At 38.4% G+C, this 13092-nt stretch overlaps 1 protein-coding gene across 1 annotated transcript in view; it reads left to right on the forward strand.

Annotated features, from left to right (window-relative positions):
• Positions 1–816: 816 nt before the first annotated feature.
• The window catches only part of HELLS (helicase, lymphoid-specific), a gene marked incomplete at its 5' end in the record, with an annotated part of 20314 nt that continues 8038 nt past the window's right edge, over positions 817–13092 (forward strand). Inside the window, 13 exons of the mRNA XM_009877594.1 lie at positions 817–939; positions 2020–2079; positions 2554–2590; positions 2681–2745; positions 3222–3263; positions 4029–4253; positions 5561–5743; positions 6001–6144; positions 7442–7638; positions 8312–8408; positions 9360–9521; positions 10175–10317; positions 11595–11733. Coding sequence (XP_009875896.1) covers positions 817–939; positions 2020–2079; positions 2554–2590; positions 2681–2745; positions 3222–3263; positions 4029–4253; positions 5561–5743; positions 6001–6144; positions 7442–7638; positions 8312–8408; positions 9360–9521; positions 10175–10317; positions 11595–11733 — 1617 coding nt within the window. The remainder of the gene's footprint in view (positions 940–2019; positions 2080–2553; positions 2591–2680; positions 2746–3221; positions 3264–4028; positions 4254–5560; positions 5744–6000; positions 6145–7441; positions 7639–8311; positions 8409–9359; positions 9522–10174; positions 10318–11594; positions 11734–13092) is intronic.

A 13092-nucleotide genomic window follows, 5' to 3' on the forward strand; every position in this document is an offset into this window, starting at 1 on the left:
ATTTCATTTTTTTCTTGTCAAGGGTTAGGACTGGGCCAACTGCTGAATGAATGACAGATGTTTTATAATAACAACACCACCTCACCCCCTCCCTCCCAGATTCAAGAACTTGGGGATCAGGATCAAGGGCAGAAGAATGGACAGTGTTCACTAGTCATTGAAGAAGAGGGATTAACCTCAGGTTTATACTGAATATGATGCATATGGAATGGAATACGTTGTTGATCAGGTTTGGGTCACGTGTCCTTCCATTCCTCCCTTAGGTGTGACCTTTTTACTTCTTTGTGACCCTTTTACTTCCTGGCCCCCCTGACATGTTGCACAAGATTTAGCAGTGACCTTGGCCATTATAGGAGCAAGTATATAAGCAAGAGCCTTTCCGTATCTCAATCCCTGGTAGTAACTGTAAACATTGGGTGTTATCACTTCTAGTAGCGGGCAGTGCCTGCAAAAACATGTTGTTAATGTCAGAAGGTGCAGCCTATTAGGAGAGACTGAGCTGAAAAGTAAAATCACTGAGTAGAACTGGTTCTGTTTAGCCCAAACCAGGACAGCTCTAAATCTATAAATTGAAATTGAGACACCTTTGAGCCCTTGGATGCCTTGTGCTCCTGCACTGGAAGCATGTCTGTTGCCGAGTGTTTTACGTAGGCAGGTGAATGCAACCCTCAGTACGTGTGAGTTGATACAGTGGGAATGATTGGAAGGGAAAGGTTTTGTATGTGTGCGTGGCAGTTGTAGTTATTCCACAGAAGAACCCTTAAGCATTAGCTCTGAAGCATCTCTAAATACTTGGCATCTCTTTGTGTTGGCCAGGCTCGCACTTCTTGGGACAGGGAGTCAAGTGAAATGCGCTATAAGAGACTTCAACATTTACTTGAGAAAAGCAACATCTATTCCAAATTCTTGCTAACCAAAATGGAACAGCAGCAACTAGAGGTAAGTGTGTTCTTGTCTGCAGCGAGGATTCTTAGGATGGGTGGCTATCTGTTTGGGGCTTCTTGGCTCTTCAGCCATATGAACTGAAGTGAAATCACTGTTAAAATTGCTATAGTAGCATGAAAATCTTCTGGAACTACTGTCCAGGAACGAAGTAGTACAGTACATAATATACAGAATTTGTTCTACAAATTAACAGATAAATCAGACTGGAAAGAGCATAAACTGTAACGTAACATTACAGTCTAAAGGTGACACTAATATCCTTACAGTTGTTCAGTTGGCCTGAGTGGTAGGAAAAAAAATTGAAATAAGAAACAAAGTTTATGGGAGCTAGAAATCCTGGAGGGAGGACGAATATGTAAAGAATCGACATGTAGGAAGTTGTGCAGCCTATTTGTGTTAATTACTGAAGACTGAGGATCAGGCATGTCTTGAGGATGCTAGTGTAGGCCTACCTCAGACAGATTTATTACAATGTTTTGAGGCCATGCTGTTCTTAAACAAGAGCTTCCATAAATATTTTTTTTTTTTTAAACCTTGGGCTGTTGAATTCATATCAAACTTTATCTTAACTTTCTTAACTGCACCTTTATGGACAAGTCTGCAAGAGTTTAGGTATGAGAGAGAGGGATAATCTTAGAGAAAGATCCAGGGCAAGGATTTTCTTAGAAAAATGACACTGGCAGACTGCAGGAATTTCCTTTTGAGTTTAGCTGACAGCCCGAATTCATGGTGCCTTCATCAATAGGATGCATGTTCCGGCACAAAGTTTTGCTCCATCTGGTAGATACTATGTTATCTTAATCCTTTTTCTGAGGTCCTTTTGCTTTCAGCAAGTAGACGAAGGAGATGGATAAAAATCTTAAATTCTTCAAGATATGAAAACACTTTTTTTTTTTTAAAGGCTTTGTAGGCTACTTACTTTGCTTTCTGTTTTGCAAGGAGCACAAAAATATGTAGACTGGAAAAATGTACATTACCAATGTAATCTATGCATGTTAGCAATTATATATTGGATAGTTCTGTTATGGGTGTTATTGAAAGATAAAAAATGTCTGTTTTGGTTTTTGTTTTTAGGAACAGAGGAGGAAAGAAAAGTTAGAAAAAAAGAGAGAGATGATGTTGAAATCTGCCAAGGTAAGGATAACTAGCTATTTTATGAAACTTTCTGAAGGCGGGACGAATTATGGTCTTAATTTTGATTAAGGTAGGTAAATTAAATACATTAATTAGCCAGTATTTGACTTACAGGATCTATCTCATGTTTATTTTAACCATAATGAGACTTTAAAAGTGCTTAAAAAATGCATATCATGACAGTCATCTTAAGGTGGTGTTTCTGACTGATTTCTACTGAAGAAAAGGGTTTGAATTCATCTTGAAGCTTTTTATTTTAGCAATGATTTTTTTGCTCGGTCAAGATGCTGAATAAGTAGTCGAAAAGATAAGGAGGAACATTTTTTGGCTATATTTTTAAAAATTGTTTAATAGTAAAGGTGTCCCAAGAAGCTTTCAAAGGCAGCAGTTTGAGACTGGTCACATCTTTTTATCTGTGTCATGATAGCTAGAGATGCATGAGACAATGAACTTCTTCCTGTGTTTATTTCCTAGGGTCAAAATCCACCTGATGTCAAAGACGAGAAGTCGGGTAATGTGTTAGACTTTGCTTTTTTTTCGGTACTGGTGTTTTTAGTTTCTTTAATTGATGTGTTGTTTAAATTCAAATGTTATCTTATAGGTGCAAAAAAGAAGAGAGGAAGAGAAGATGGGACATACAACATCTCAGAAATTATGTCCAAAGAGGTAGGATATAAATAGGCTTGTCTGGGTTTTTGGGGCACAGATTTTAACTGGTGAGGCAACTACTGTATGGAATCTGTATTTTAGAGCAATATATTCTCGTACATTGCCGTCAGAGCCTATCGACCAACAGTAGTTTGTCTGTAATGTATGACTCTCTTCCAACAGAGATCTATGTAACAAAGCGATGTTGTCAGATCTTTGGAATTCAGATGCTTTTTTTTTTTTTCCCCTCCCTAAAGCCTGTGGGGAGGCTTCTTAAACTACCTCAGCAGTTGAATTTTCAGTTAGCTAGAGTTGGTAGTTGGAATGTCTTCTGTGGTCTGTGGCCTTGTTTAGAGTCACTCGATGATTAGTGATGTTATATGGAAGGCTTTTTTATGTCCAGATTCTTCAGATAAAAGATTTTATGAAATACAAATTGTAGTAGTCTTTAAGGCTGAGAAGTGTATAAACAGGTTTTTTTTCTTTATTTCCAGGAAATATTATCAGTGGCAAAAAAAAGGAAAGTGGAAAATCAGGTATGTTGGCACATGTTATTGCAGTTTGTGTTAAGCCCAAAGGGAGGGAGGGCTTTTTATGCTTTGTCCTATGTTTAAACTTTTCCTGCAAATGAATATCTCTCTGCTAGATACTGAAGTCCTGAATTAGAAAATTATTAAAAGTGGTGCAAGTGAATACACTTAAATACTTCCATACTCACCTTTTTGAGGTCAAAAACTTTTATTTTTTTAAAACACTGAATTTGAGCATACTTATACTTTACCAGTTGCATGTAGTTTCAAAAACAAAGGAAATAGGAATTTGCCAATAAATATTTATGCTGGCTTATAAAACCTTAAGACGTAGTCATATAGTATTCAGGCATGGAGGTAATAGGTGTGATCTGCTTCTGTTGTGGTTTAAAAGAAACATGCATAGTATGAATTTCTTTCCAAGACTCTCTAGAATCCACTTACAGAAGGGAAGTAGCTGCATTAGATGCCAGCCGCTGTGAGAAAGGTTTTAAGCTTGCCTGCTTCTGTGGGTAGAAAATTATAAGTCCAATTGCTTCTATAGTTATCACTCCTCTTCATTTCTAAAGGAGTGCATATAAGGCATTGGTATTTTGCATGTTGACATCTACATGGCAATGTTAATCCTAAAACTGAATTATACTCCTGAGTTGACAACAAATCTTTGTGTCGGGGGCTGGCTTACTTCGTTGCCCATTGAGTGGTGTAAATTGGGAAAGAGCTTTGATGTGCATCCCGCTTGTCACATATTCCTTGAACTTCCCTCTGTAGGATGAAAGCTCTTCTGACAACCTGTGCCCGGAAGATCTGCAGAAAAATGGAGACTCAAATAGTGTTATTAAGGATAGATTGTGTCAAGCTGTACGACACAGTGCCAAGCAATTTCTTGATCCAGTACGGAAATTCAATGGACAGCCAGTGCCGTTTCAGCAGCCAAAGATTTTTACTGGAGGTGTAATGAGGTGGTACCAAGTGGAAGGCATGGAGTGGCTAAGGGTATGGAGTGATTGTTGATGAAATTGAATATGTTGCTGATTGGAAAAAGAAGTCTGTGGTCATAGTTGGTACAGGGAAGGTGAAGAAGAGAGACAGTTCTTTATGATTTCTCATGATACCAGAATCTGGTATTAGGAAACAAGCAGCAGATGTGCTGTTTCAGCATGGAGAAGGATATTTGTATCTGTAACTGTTTCTTTAGACTTTCTGGTTGGTGTTCTTTGTCTTCCCTTTCTCCATCTATTTTTTTATTCAACTGTTTTCAGCCTCTCCTTACAAATACTTTGCGACAGCAGAAGGACTATATATGCTACTAAGGGACAGTCTTTATTTTTTTCTCTCAAAGGCTTGAATACCTAGCCTGTAAGTGTTTAAAGACCTACTGTCTTGCAGGCCTGACACAGATGAGTTTTCCATTCTATGCATCTTGGAATCTATCTAGTTATATCAAAATGTTTCCTCCTTAGCCTTTGAAATCAAGAACTAAAACTTGCCATAAAAATGCCCACATACATATTTAACTTCTACCCAGTTTGGCTTGCAAGCCAAATGAGAACAACTTTGCTTTTTGATTATCAGAGCTAGACAGAACTAATTTTCATTCTGCTACTGATTGCATGTTTCCCTTAGCCTTTTTTTCTTCCCCACAAGCATATGTATCTTGTTTTAACAGGCTTAGGCTGATTTCACAAGTGAGTGCTGCTAAACTCTATTCTGTCACTGGGAAGTGCATAGGGAAGACAGGCCTGTGCTGGGAGAGGAAAAACAGCTTCCTTGGACCCTCAATTATAATAACCTTCTTTATGAATCTGTATGAATAGTGTATAGAGTAGCCAAAGAACACTTTTGTATCTGTCTTTCTGTTCTTTTGTGAGGAGTTACTCTGTCACTTGTCACAATAGCCACTGTCTGCACAGAGAACTTTTGCTGCAGCAGCTGGCTGTGTTGGTCAGAATTACACCTTTTTCCTGTGGTGAAGTAACTGTGTCTATAGAAGCTATTTGAACAGATAAAACTGAAATATCAGCACAATAACATCTTTTAGAGGGGGGAGCTAAGAGAATTCTTTGGAGCTAGGATAAGTAAAAGTTTGGGTAGTATGAAGTGTACTTGCAGTTGAAGTGCTTAAGTATGAATATCTGGGGTTTACAAGATGCTTGTATTTTTGTTGTGGAGAAACCTTACTCTTCTGTAACATAAAATTGCTTAGTAAAGAGTTTTTGCAGGTGTTACATTCCCAAAGATGTCTAGAGTTCCTAGGGTGTGTTGGCTATTTTGCATTTACGTTTCATTTTCTGGGTTTGCAGATGCTTTGGGAAAATGGTATCAATGGCATTTTAGCTGATGAAATGGGATTGGGGAAGACGATTCAGTGTATTGCAACAATAGCACTGATGGTGGAGCGTGGAGTCTCTGGTCCTTTCTTAGTATGTGGTCCTTTGTCTACTCTGCCAAATTGGATGTCTGAATTCAAGAGATTTACTCCAGAGGTAAAAAAATGAAAATTTTTTTTTTGTTTTCTTCCTTGGGTTTAAAAAAACAAGTAGTTCAATTCTTATACTAATTCTTTGTCTTGAAGCTTTCCCTATATAGGACATTGGTTTAATTGTAGTTGTTTACATGGTTACTACACACTGTGCCATGGCTTACTGTGTATTTACAGCTTCTTGCAACAGAGCTAATTGTCTACTGTCTTCTGTTTAGATTTGAGTTTAGTTCATCTGATTTCTAAACCTCTTTTTTTCAGATTCCACTTATGCTCTATCATGGAGCTCAGCAGGACCGTCGTAAACTGGTTCGTAAAATTCATTCGCGACAAGGATCTCTGCAAATCCATCCTGTGGTCATTACTTCCTTCGAAATAGCGATGCGAGACAAAAATGCTCTGCAGGTATCTTGGTTCCCCTGAAAGCCCTAATACAGGTGGAATGCCTCATTGCTAATAGCAATGCTCTTGAATATAGTAGAAAACCCTTGCAATGCCAACTGTGCAATGGGTGTCCTACTGTGGCATTTATATTGGCATTCACTTCTGTTTCCTTGGTTAGCAGTGGCTCTGGAATTTTGTACTTAAATTCTTCATACAGAACACTATCCGAAAAGTGAAGTTAAGCAGATAGTTAAAGCATACCTGCTCTTTTTATTACCTCTCTGTAGGTGATGGTAAAGGATAAAAAATGTCATGATTAACATCAGGATAGTTGTTTGAGCAAGATGAGTTTCTTGTAGAAGGTTGTTGTAATCACTCAGGCTTTCTAAATGTGATAACTGTGTATGGCATTAGGTATTTAGATTCAGCTCTTGTAATCTTGTTGAAGTGAGAAACACCAGTAAATGGAATCTTTGTAACAAGCAGTATCAGTCAGTCTTACTAGAATTGTGTAGGTTGGAAAATACCTCTAAGATGATCAAGTCCAACCATTAACCTAGCAATGCCAATTCCACCACTAAACCATATCCCTAAGCACCACATACCTCCAGGGATGGTGACTCTACCACTTCTCTGGGCAGCCTGTTCCAATGCTTGACAGCCCTTTCAGTGAAGAAATTTTTCCTAATATCCGAATATCTGCAGACTAAACATCCCCAGTTCCTTCACCTGCTCCTCATAAGACTTGTTCCTGAGACCCTTCACCAGCTTTTTTGCTCTTCTCTGGACCCACTCCAGCACTTCAGTGTCTTTCTTGTAAGGAAGGGCCCGAAACCAAACATGTTATTCAAGGTGTGGCCTCGTCAATGCTGAGTACAGGGAAACAGTCACTTCCCTGGTCCTACTGACCATGCTATTCCTGGTACAGGCCAGGATGCTGTTGTCCTTGGCTACCTAGGCACACTGCTGGTTCATGTTCAGCCAGCTGTCGATCAGCACCTCCAGGTCGTTTTCCTCTGGGCAACTTTCCAGCTGCTCTTCCTCAAGCCTCTAGCGTTGCCTGGGGTTGGTGTGGCTCGAGTACAGGACCCAGAACTTAGCCTCTTTGAACCTCATACAGGTGGCCTCAACCCATCAATCCAGCCTGTCCAAATTCCTCTGTAGAGTCTTCCTGTGCTCAAGCAGATCAACACTCTTGCCCAACTTGGTGCCACTTGCAGACTTACTGATCTCCTTGTCCATTAGTGCTGCTTATCTCATCTGATATGTTTTGGTGGAGTAAAGCTAAGATTTACTGTAATGTGCTTTCTTTTTGTAGCATTGCTTTTGGAAATACCTGATAGTAGATGAAGGTCACAGGATTAAAAATATGAACTGCCGTCTTGTCAGAGAATTGAAACGATTTAACGCGGACAATAAACTCTTGTTGACTGGTACTCCCCTGCAAAATAATTTGGCAGAACTTTGGTCATTGCTTAACTTCCTGTTGCCAGATGTGTTTGATGACTTGAAAAGGTGGGTTGTGATCTGATGCTCAGAACTATTCCCCTTTGTTCTGTATGAGCATCATTGTGACCCTTTAATTATTAAACTTGAATCAGCCTGTGAAGAGCTGTTTTATGGTATGGTTGTAATTTGGTATGATTCTTTGGTGGGTAAACGCTTTGAAATGTGCTTTGCCTTTGCACTTAGTTGTTTCAGAAAGGAAAGTGAAGTAATTTTCCGCTCTATGGATAGTGGAAGCTCAACTCTGAGAGCTAAGACGTGAGCATTTTTGGGGAAGAGGTGTTGTGTAATCATAAGTGCCTGATGCTGCTTGAGGTTCTCTGAGGTGCTGGAGAAAGTTTGGACGCGAGGCCCCTGGGGGAATGGATCCTTTTCTGAAGCAGTAGGTGGAATAATGATGCCAAAACATTCTTTAGACTAATTTTGGAAGAAAATACTAGATTGAGTGTAATAGATCATAGTGAATATTCCACGTAATGCAAGTATTTTTACTTTATTAAAACCTCACGCATCTGAATTGACAGATGTATTTCAGAGACACCTCCTGTTCACCCCCTATTTATGATGGATATTAGTGCTTTGTTTTTCCTAAATCGCAGGGTAAGACAAGAAAATGCTTGAAGAATAGTAGCTGTGAAGTAAGCTATTAATTTTTGGCTTTTTTTTTTTTTTTTATATATAGCTTTGAATCTTGGTTTGATATTACCAGCATTACCGAAACTGCCGAAGATATTATTGCTAAAGAAAGGGAGCAAAACATCTTACATATGCTGCATCAGGTTTTTGCTTATTCTTTGTGTTGTATTTTTCATTGTTTATTTCTAACATTGACCATTGTTTTGAAGTGTATCAGTCTTATTTATGGAGCTGAATTTTGAGCTTGAGGCTTTTATTGTGGTGCTCTTGGGCTTTCTTAGACTTGAGGGTTTTTTTCAGTCTTTACAGTACTTGAGCACTGAAAGGAGCAATATACCTCTTTTTATAATGACTCATTTTTATTCTTGGAACTGAATTGAGTTTAGTCAAACTTAATTGCAGTTGCTAGCTTCTGTTTGCCAAAAGATATAATTGGTGTATAGTTTGTTAAAAGACATCTTTGAGGGAATTTATGTAACTTTTAGGCGTTGAACAGAAAGCCTTTGAACAAACTAGTTGTATAATGTGCCTGTCTTCAAACTAACACTCTGAACTTGTTTTTTAAAGGAGTTACGGAAGTAAACGCTTACAGAACTGTCATCTTCCAGTTATAACCTGATAGTGAGAGATATAAATTGTAACTTCTTGATATAATTGTCAGTGACAATTTGTTGTTTATTTTGGTTAAAACCTTGGGGCTTTCTTGGAGTAACTTGATTTAAGAAATATGACAGTCAAAATCATCTGTCTTGTAATAAGACTACATTCAGTTAATGAAAATTGTTTTAAAGGTCTGTAGTGTAGCTACTACTGCACCCTTACTAAACATCTCAAAAATTTTCAATGTCAATCTGCATGTTGTTTGAACACGTCTTACCTGCATGTGCATAAAATTTTTGGAGTAACCATGCATATTAGAAAATTAAATATGGAACTCCACAAATTTAACTCCCTTGTTTTAAATTGTCAAAATAGCATTACATACAGACATGTTTGTATGTGTGATGTTTTGTGGGGTTTTGTTTGTTTGTTTTTTTTAAACTAGCCAGGTTGAGAGCTTTGAGTAAATGTAACACATCTGCTCAATGTTTCAGATTCTGACACCTTTCTTACTGAGAAGACTGAAATCTGATGTTGCTCTTGAGGTTCCTCCTAAACGAGAAGTTGTGGTGTATGCACCCCTGACAAAGAAGCAAGAAACTTTCTATACTGCCATTGTAAATCGCACCATTAGGAAACTGCTTGGAAATAATGAGGTATAGAATCATGGAACAATTCAGGTTGGAAAAGACCCTTGGGATCATCGAGTCCAACCATTAACCCTACACTACAAGTTCACCACTAAACCATATCACCCAACACGACATCCAAGCGACACTTAAACACATCCGGGGATGGCACTCAGCCACCTCACTAGATGTGTTTAAGTATCTACTAATACGGATATTAGAAATGTGCTTGGTATAAACGGCTTGTAGGCAAAACCATGCTGGAATTGCTTCATTACCATTATAACGAAACTCACTTTTTGCTTAAATTTTTAATGTGATGCTCTTGTAATTTATTTGAATCTCATTTTTATGATGTGAGTGTAAATATGTTCTTGATTACTTTTAGCTTGGGGGGAAAAAAGAAGACCATTTTCATAGAGCTGACGGTTTCTGCTGTAAAATCAGTAAGGTATTAGCGCAGCTTTTAAATATCAAGCAGGAGCTTTCAAAATCTGCAATACAGAGCTTTAAAATCTGGGCTTCGTTTTCTACTTAGCAAAACTTGTAGCTGCTGAGACTAGGTACTGCATGACACCTATGACTGAAACCTCTTTTCAGTATTGAGAATTGTTAGGTCAGCATAGGCCTTTGAACCTGAAGCTGTCTGCTGTTGATGGCAACGTTATTGTTTCCCACAGGAGGAAGTAGTTGAGTTGAGTCCTACAGGTCGACCAAAACGCCGTAGTCGAAAACAGATTGATTATTGTGAAGAACATAATGGTTCACCTGATGACTTGGAAAAATTCATCAGTAAAATGCAAGAGGAAGTAGAAAAAGAGAGGTGCCTGCCCTAAAAGATTTTTTAAAAAATTATTATTATACTGAATAATTTCCTCTTAGTTTGCTTCCAGAGCTTTGCTTATTCAAACTGATCAAGAATGGTATTTTGTAATTCACTACCCTTGTAGCTTTATGATTTGTTTCTTTTACCTGATATTCACTGGCAAATGATAGCAATGATTAGGTTGTACTATCACTCAGTGCCTCATTAGAGTTGTAGTTAAGCACCAGACATTTACTCTTAGACTTGTGACCTTTGTAGGATGTGGCAGTAAAACTGCTTTTTAAGTCCTTGTTTTCATTAGTCACAGTCCTAAGTAAATACTGTGACAATAGTGCCATTGATAATTTAAAAGAGCTAAAGTGTCCTAGTGTGTAATGTAATTCCTTTGGGCTGTTAAAACATTTTGAAAGTGAAGAACTGTGGTTTTACTGAGGCCTTAAGGTTTGAGATGGTGTTGGGTGCCAGCCAGGGAAGAACTGCTTCATCTTAGTTATGTGGTAGTTGAAGTCTCATTGTAATAGCTTAGATCCTGGGTACAGCTGGCAACACAGAGAACTGAAGGGTTTGCCTTGCTGCTAGGCTTTGCAAGGTTCAGGTAAACCTTTTGTCTCTGATGTCCAATGACGTTCACAGGTATATCTATCATTGACTCAAAGACTAGGGATTGTGCTGGTGTGCTAACTACAGTTGACTCTTAGGTTTTTTTACAAAATCTTGAACATAAGGAAAGCCAGGTTAATCTTCATGGTTGAAATGTATTTATTTTGTTAGATATTTATTTTAGTCCAGTAATACTTTGTATTAATTTTATGGTAAGCACATATCCCTTATGTTGGAGATGGTAATTAGATGTGGAAGAGCTAAGGAACTGTATTCATTATGAGTCCTGCAATGGATACATGTGGCTGAAAAGGGATAGGCAGAGAACTAACTTTGGAATTAAGTGTTGTTCCACAGGAGATCTGACCATTTGTTCTAGAGAGAGCTTGTTTCTGTTTCCTTTTCTGCTGAGTGACTTGTACAAGTTGTTTTTTCTGCTTCTGATTACTGCTGACTACCCCTTTGTATTTTAAACCAACAAACTGTTGTGCCTTGGTTGCTAAGTGTGGTGCTAAAATAAGTTTTATCTGGTAATACTTTACTAACGGAGGGATTTTGAGGACATATGACACTATGTGAATCCATTCCTTGATTCTGGCTTTATTATTATTTTTTTTCCTGTAGCATAATAAGGTGATGTGTTGTGTACTAATAAGATGATCTATCTTTTCAAGGCCAGTGGTAGAAGTGAGCCTTCCCGTGGATTCGGAGGTGAACCTTAAACTGCAGAATGTTATGATGTTACTAAGGAAATGTTGTAATCACCCCTATCTGATTGAATATCCATTGGACCCTGCTACACAACAATTCAAGGTACATCTTTTAAAATGATTATGAGAAAAATTATTCCAGGTGTTAATAAGCAATAGACTGTGAGCTGACAGGAGTAAAGAATGACCTTTTCAATGTATTTGGCATAGCCTCCCCGTTGAATTCCTGCAGTGTACTGAATCAATGTATGAAACTTCCTGCAGTTGCAGAGAGCAGTTCAGCCTCTGTGCCCGTTCAGCCTTTGCACAGTGATGCCATGGTGTTCTTCATTATGACAGTGCTCATCTGCTCAGAGCAAAGTTATTGAATTTAAACAGCAGCTGAGTTCCATTGACTCAGGGTGGTTTAGGATCTGCCTCAAACTCTCCTCACAAAGGTTATTTTTCAAAACAAAAAACGTTGACCGTGATGAACTTTTGACAGCACAAATGTACACACTGCAGCAGATGTGGTGGTAACTTCTGAGATGTTGAAGGGTTGAACCAAGTATATCAGTCATCTGCTCAGAGAGTAGAGCATCTTTTCTCCTCCTCAGAAGGGAAAAATCAAAAATGATATCACAAAGACCAGCTGGTAGTTTAATCTACACAACGCAGTTGGCAATATAGGAAAGTATAAAGTAATCTGAATTGAAAGAATCTTGAACAACTAGAAGTTGCTTGCACATTCTAAATGTAGTTTTCTGGGCATGTGTAGTCATGTTTCCTGTTCAGTGGGTGATAACAAATTCATCTGCGCTTAGGAACAAGCTGTTGAAGCCAATCAATGTAAAGTCAGTGCACAAAAAGGAGAGCCCAGGCATGTTGATGAGGGGAAATTACTGTGTAGAACATGCAAACTGTTTGACAGTTGACACCACTTGCAGGAGCTAGTACCTGCTTAGGAGAATGGTTTAGGAGTTATGGAGGTGGCTGCTGCATCGCTTAGACCTGAGAAGTTTCTATGTCCTGGCTTTTAGGCCATGTCAAGAATTAGATCTAACAAACTCTCTTGAGCAAAAGAGGAATGAATCTAAGGTAGCAGTGTGAAAACTTGCTCCATCAACTTCTGTCACTGGGCTGATGTGTAGTAACTTGCATAGCAGTCCTTTGTCACATCCACTAGGTGGAAGCCTTGTGCATTAATTACAAGCTGGGAAAGAAGCAGTAGTGCTTTTCCACGCGGAAAAATTAAAATAAAGAGTTTCTCCTTCCAGAAATGGGGTGGAAACTAATTTTTTTTGAAGTTACTTTGGTATATGAAATGATGATGTTTGATTTAGTTTCATCATGATTTGATGGATTCAATGTAGCTTGGTGTTGTTTCTAATCTTACATCTTTAGTTAAAAAGACATTTGTTTCTGTGAGAAGCATTCTGAAAGATTCTGTTGGTGCTTTTGATTTTTGGGAACCTTTGGTATC

This window comes from Apaloderma vittatum, unplaced genomic scaffold (assembly GCF_000703405.1).
Source record: "Apaloderma vittatum isolate BGI_N311 unplaced genomic scaffold, ASM70340v1 scaffold8431, whole genome shotgun sequence".
NCBI lineage: Eukaryota > Metazoa > Chordata > Aves > Trogoniformes > Trogonidae > Apaloderma > Apaloderma vittatum.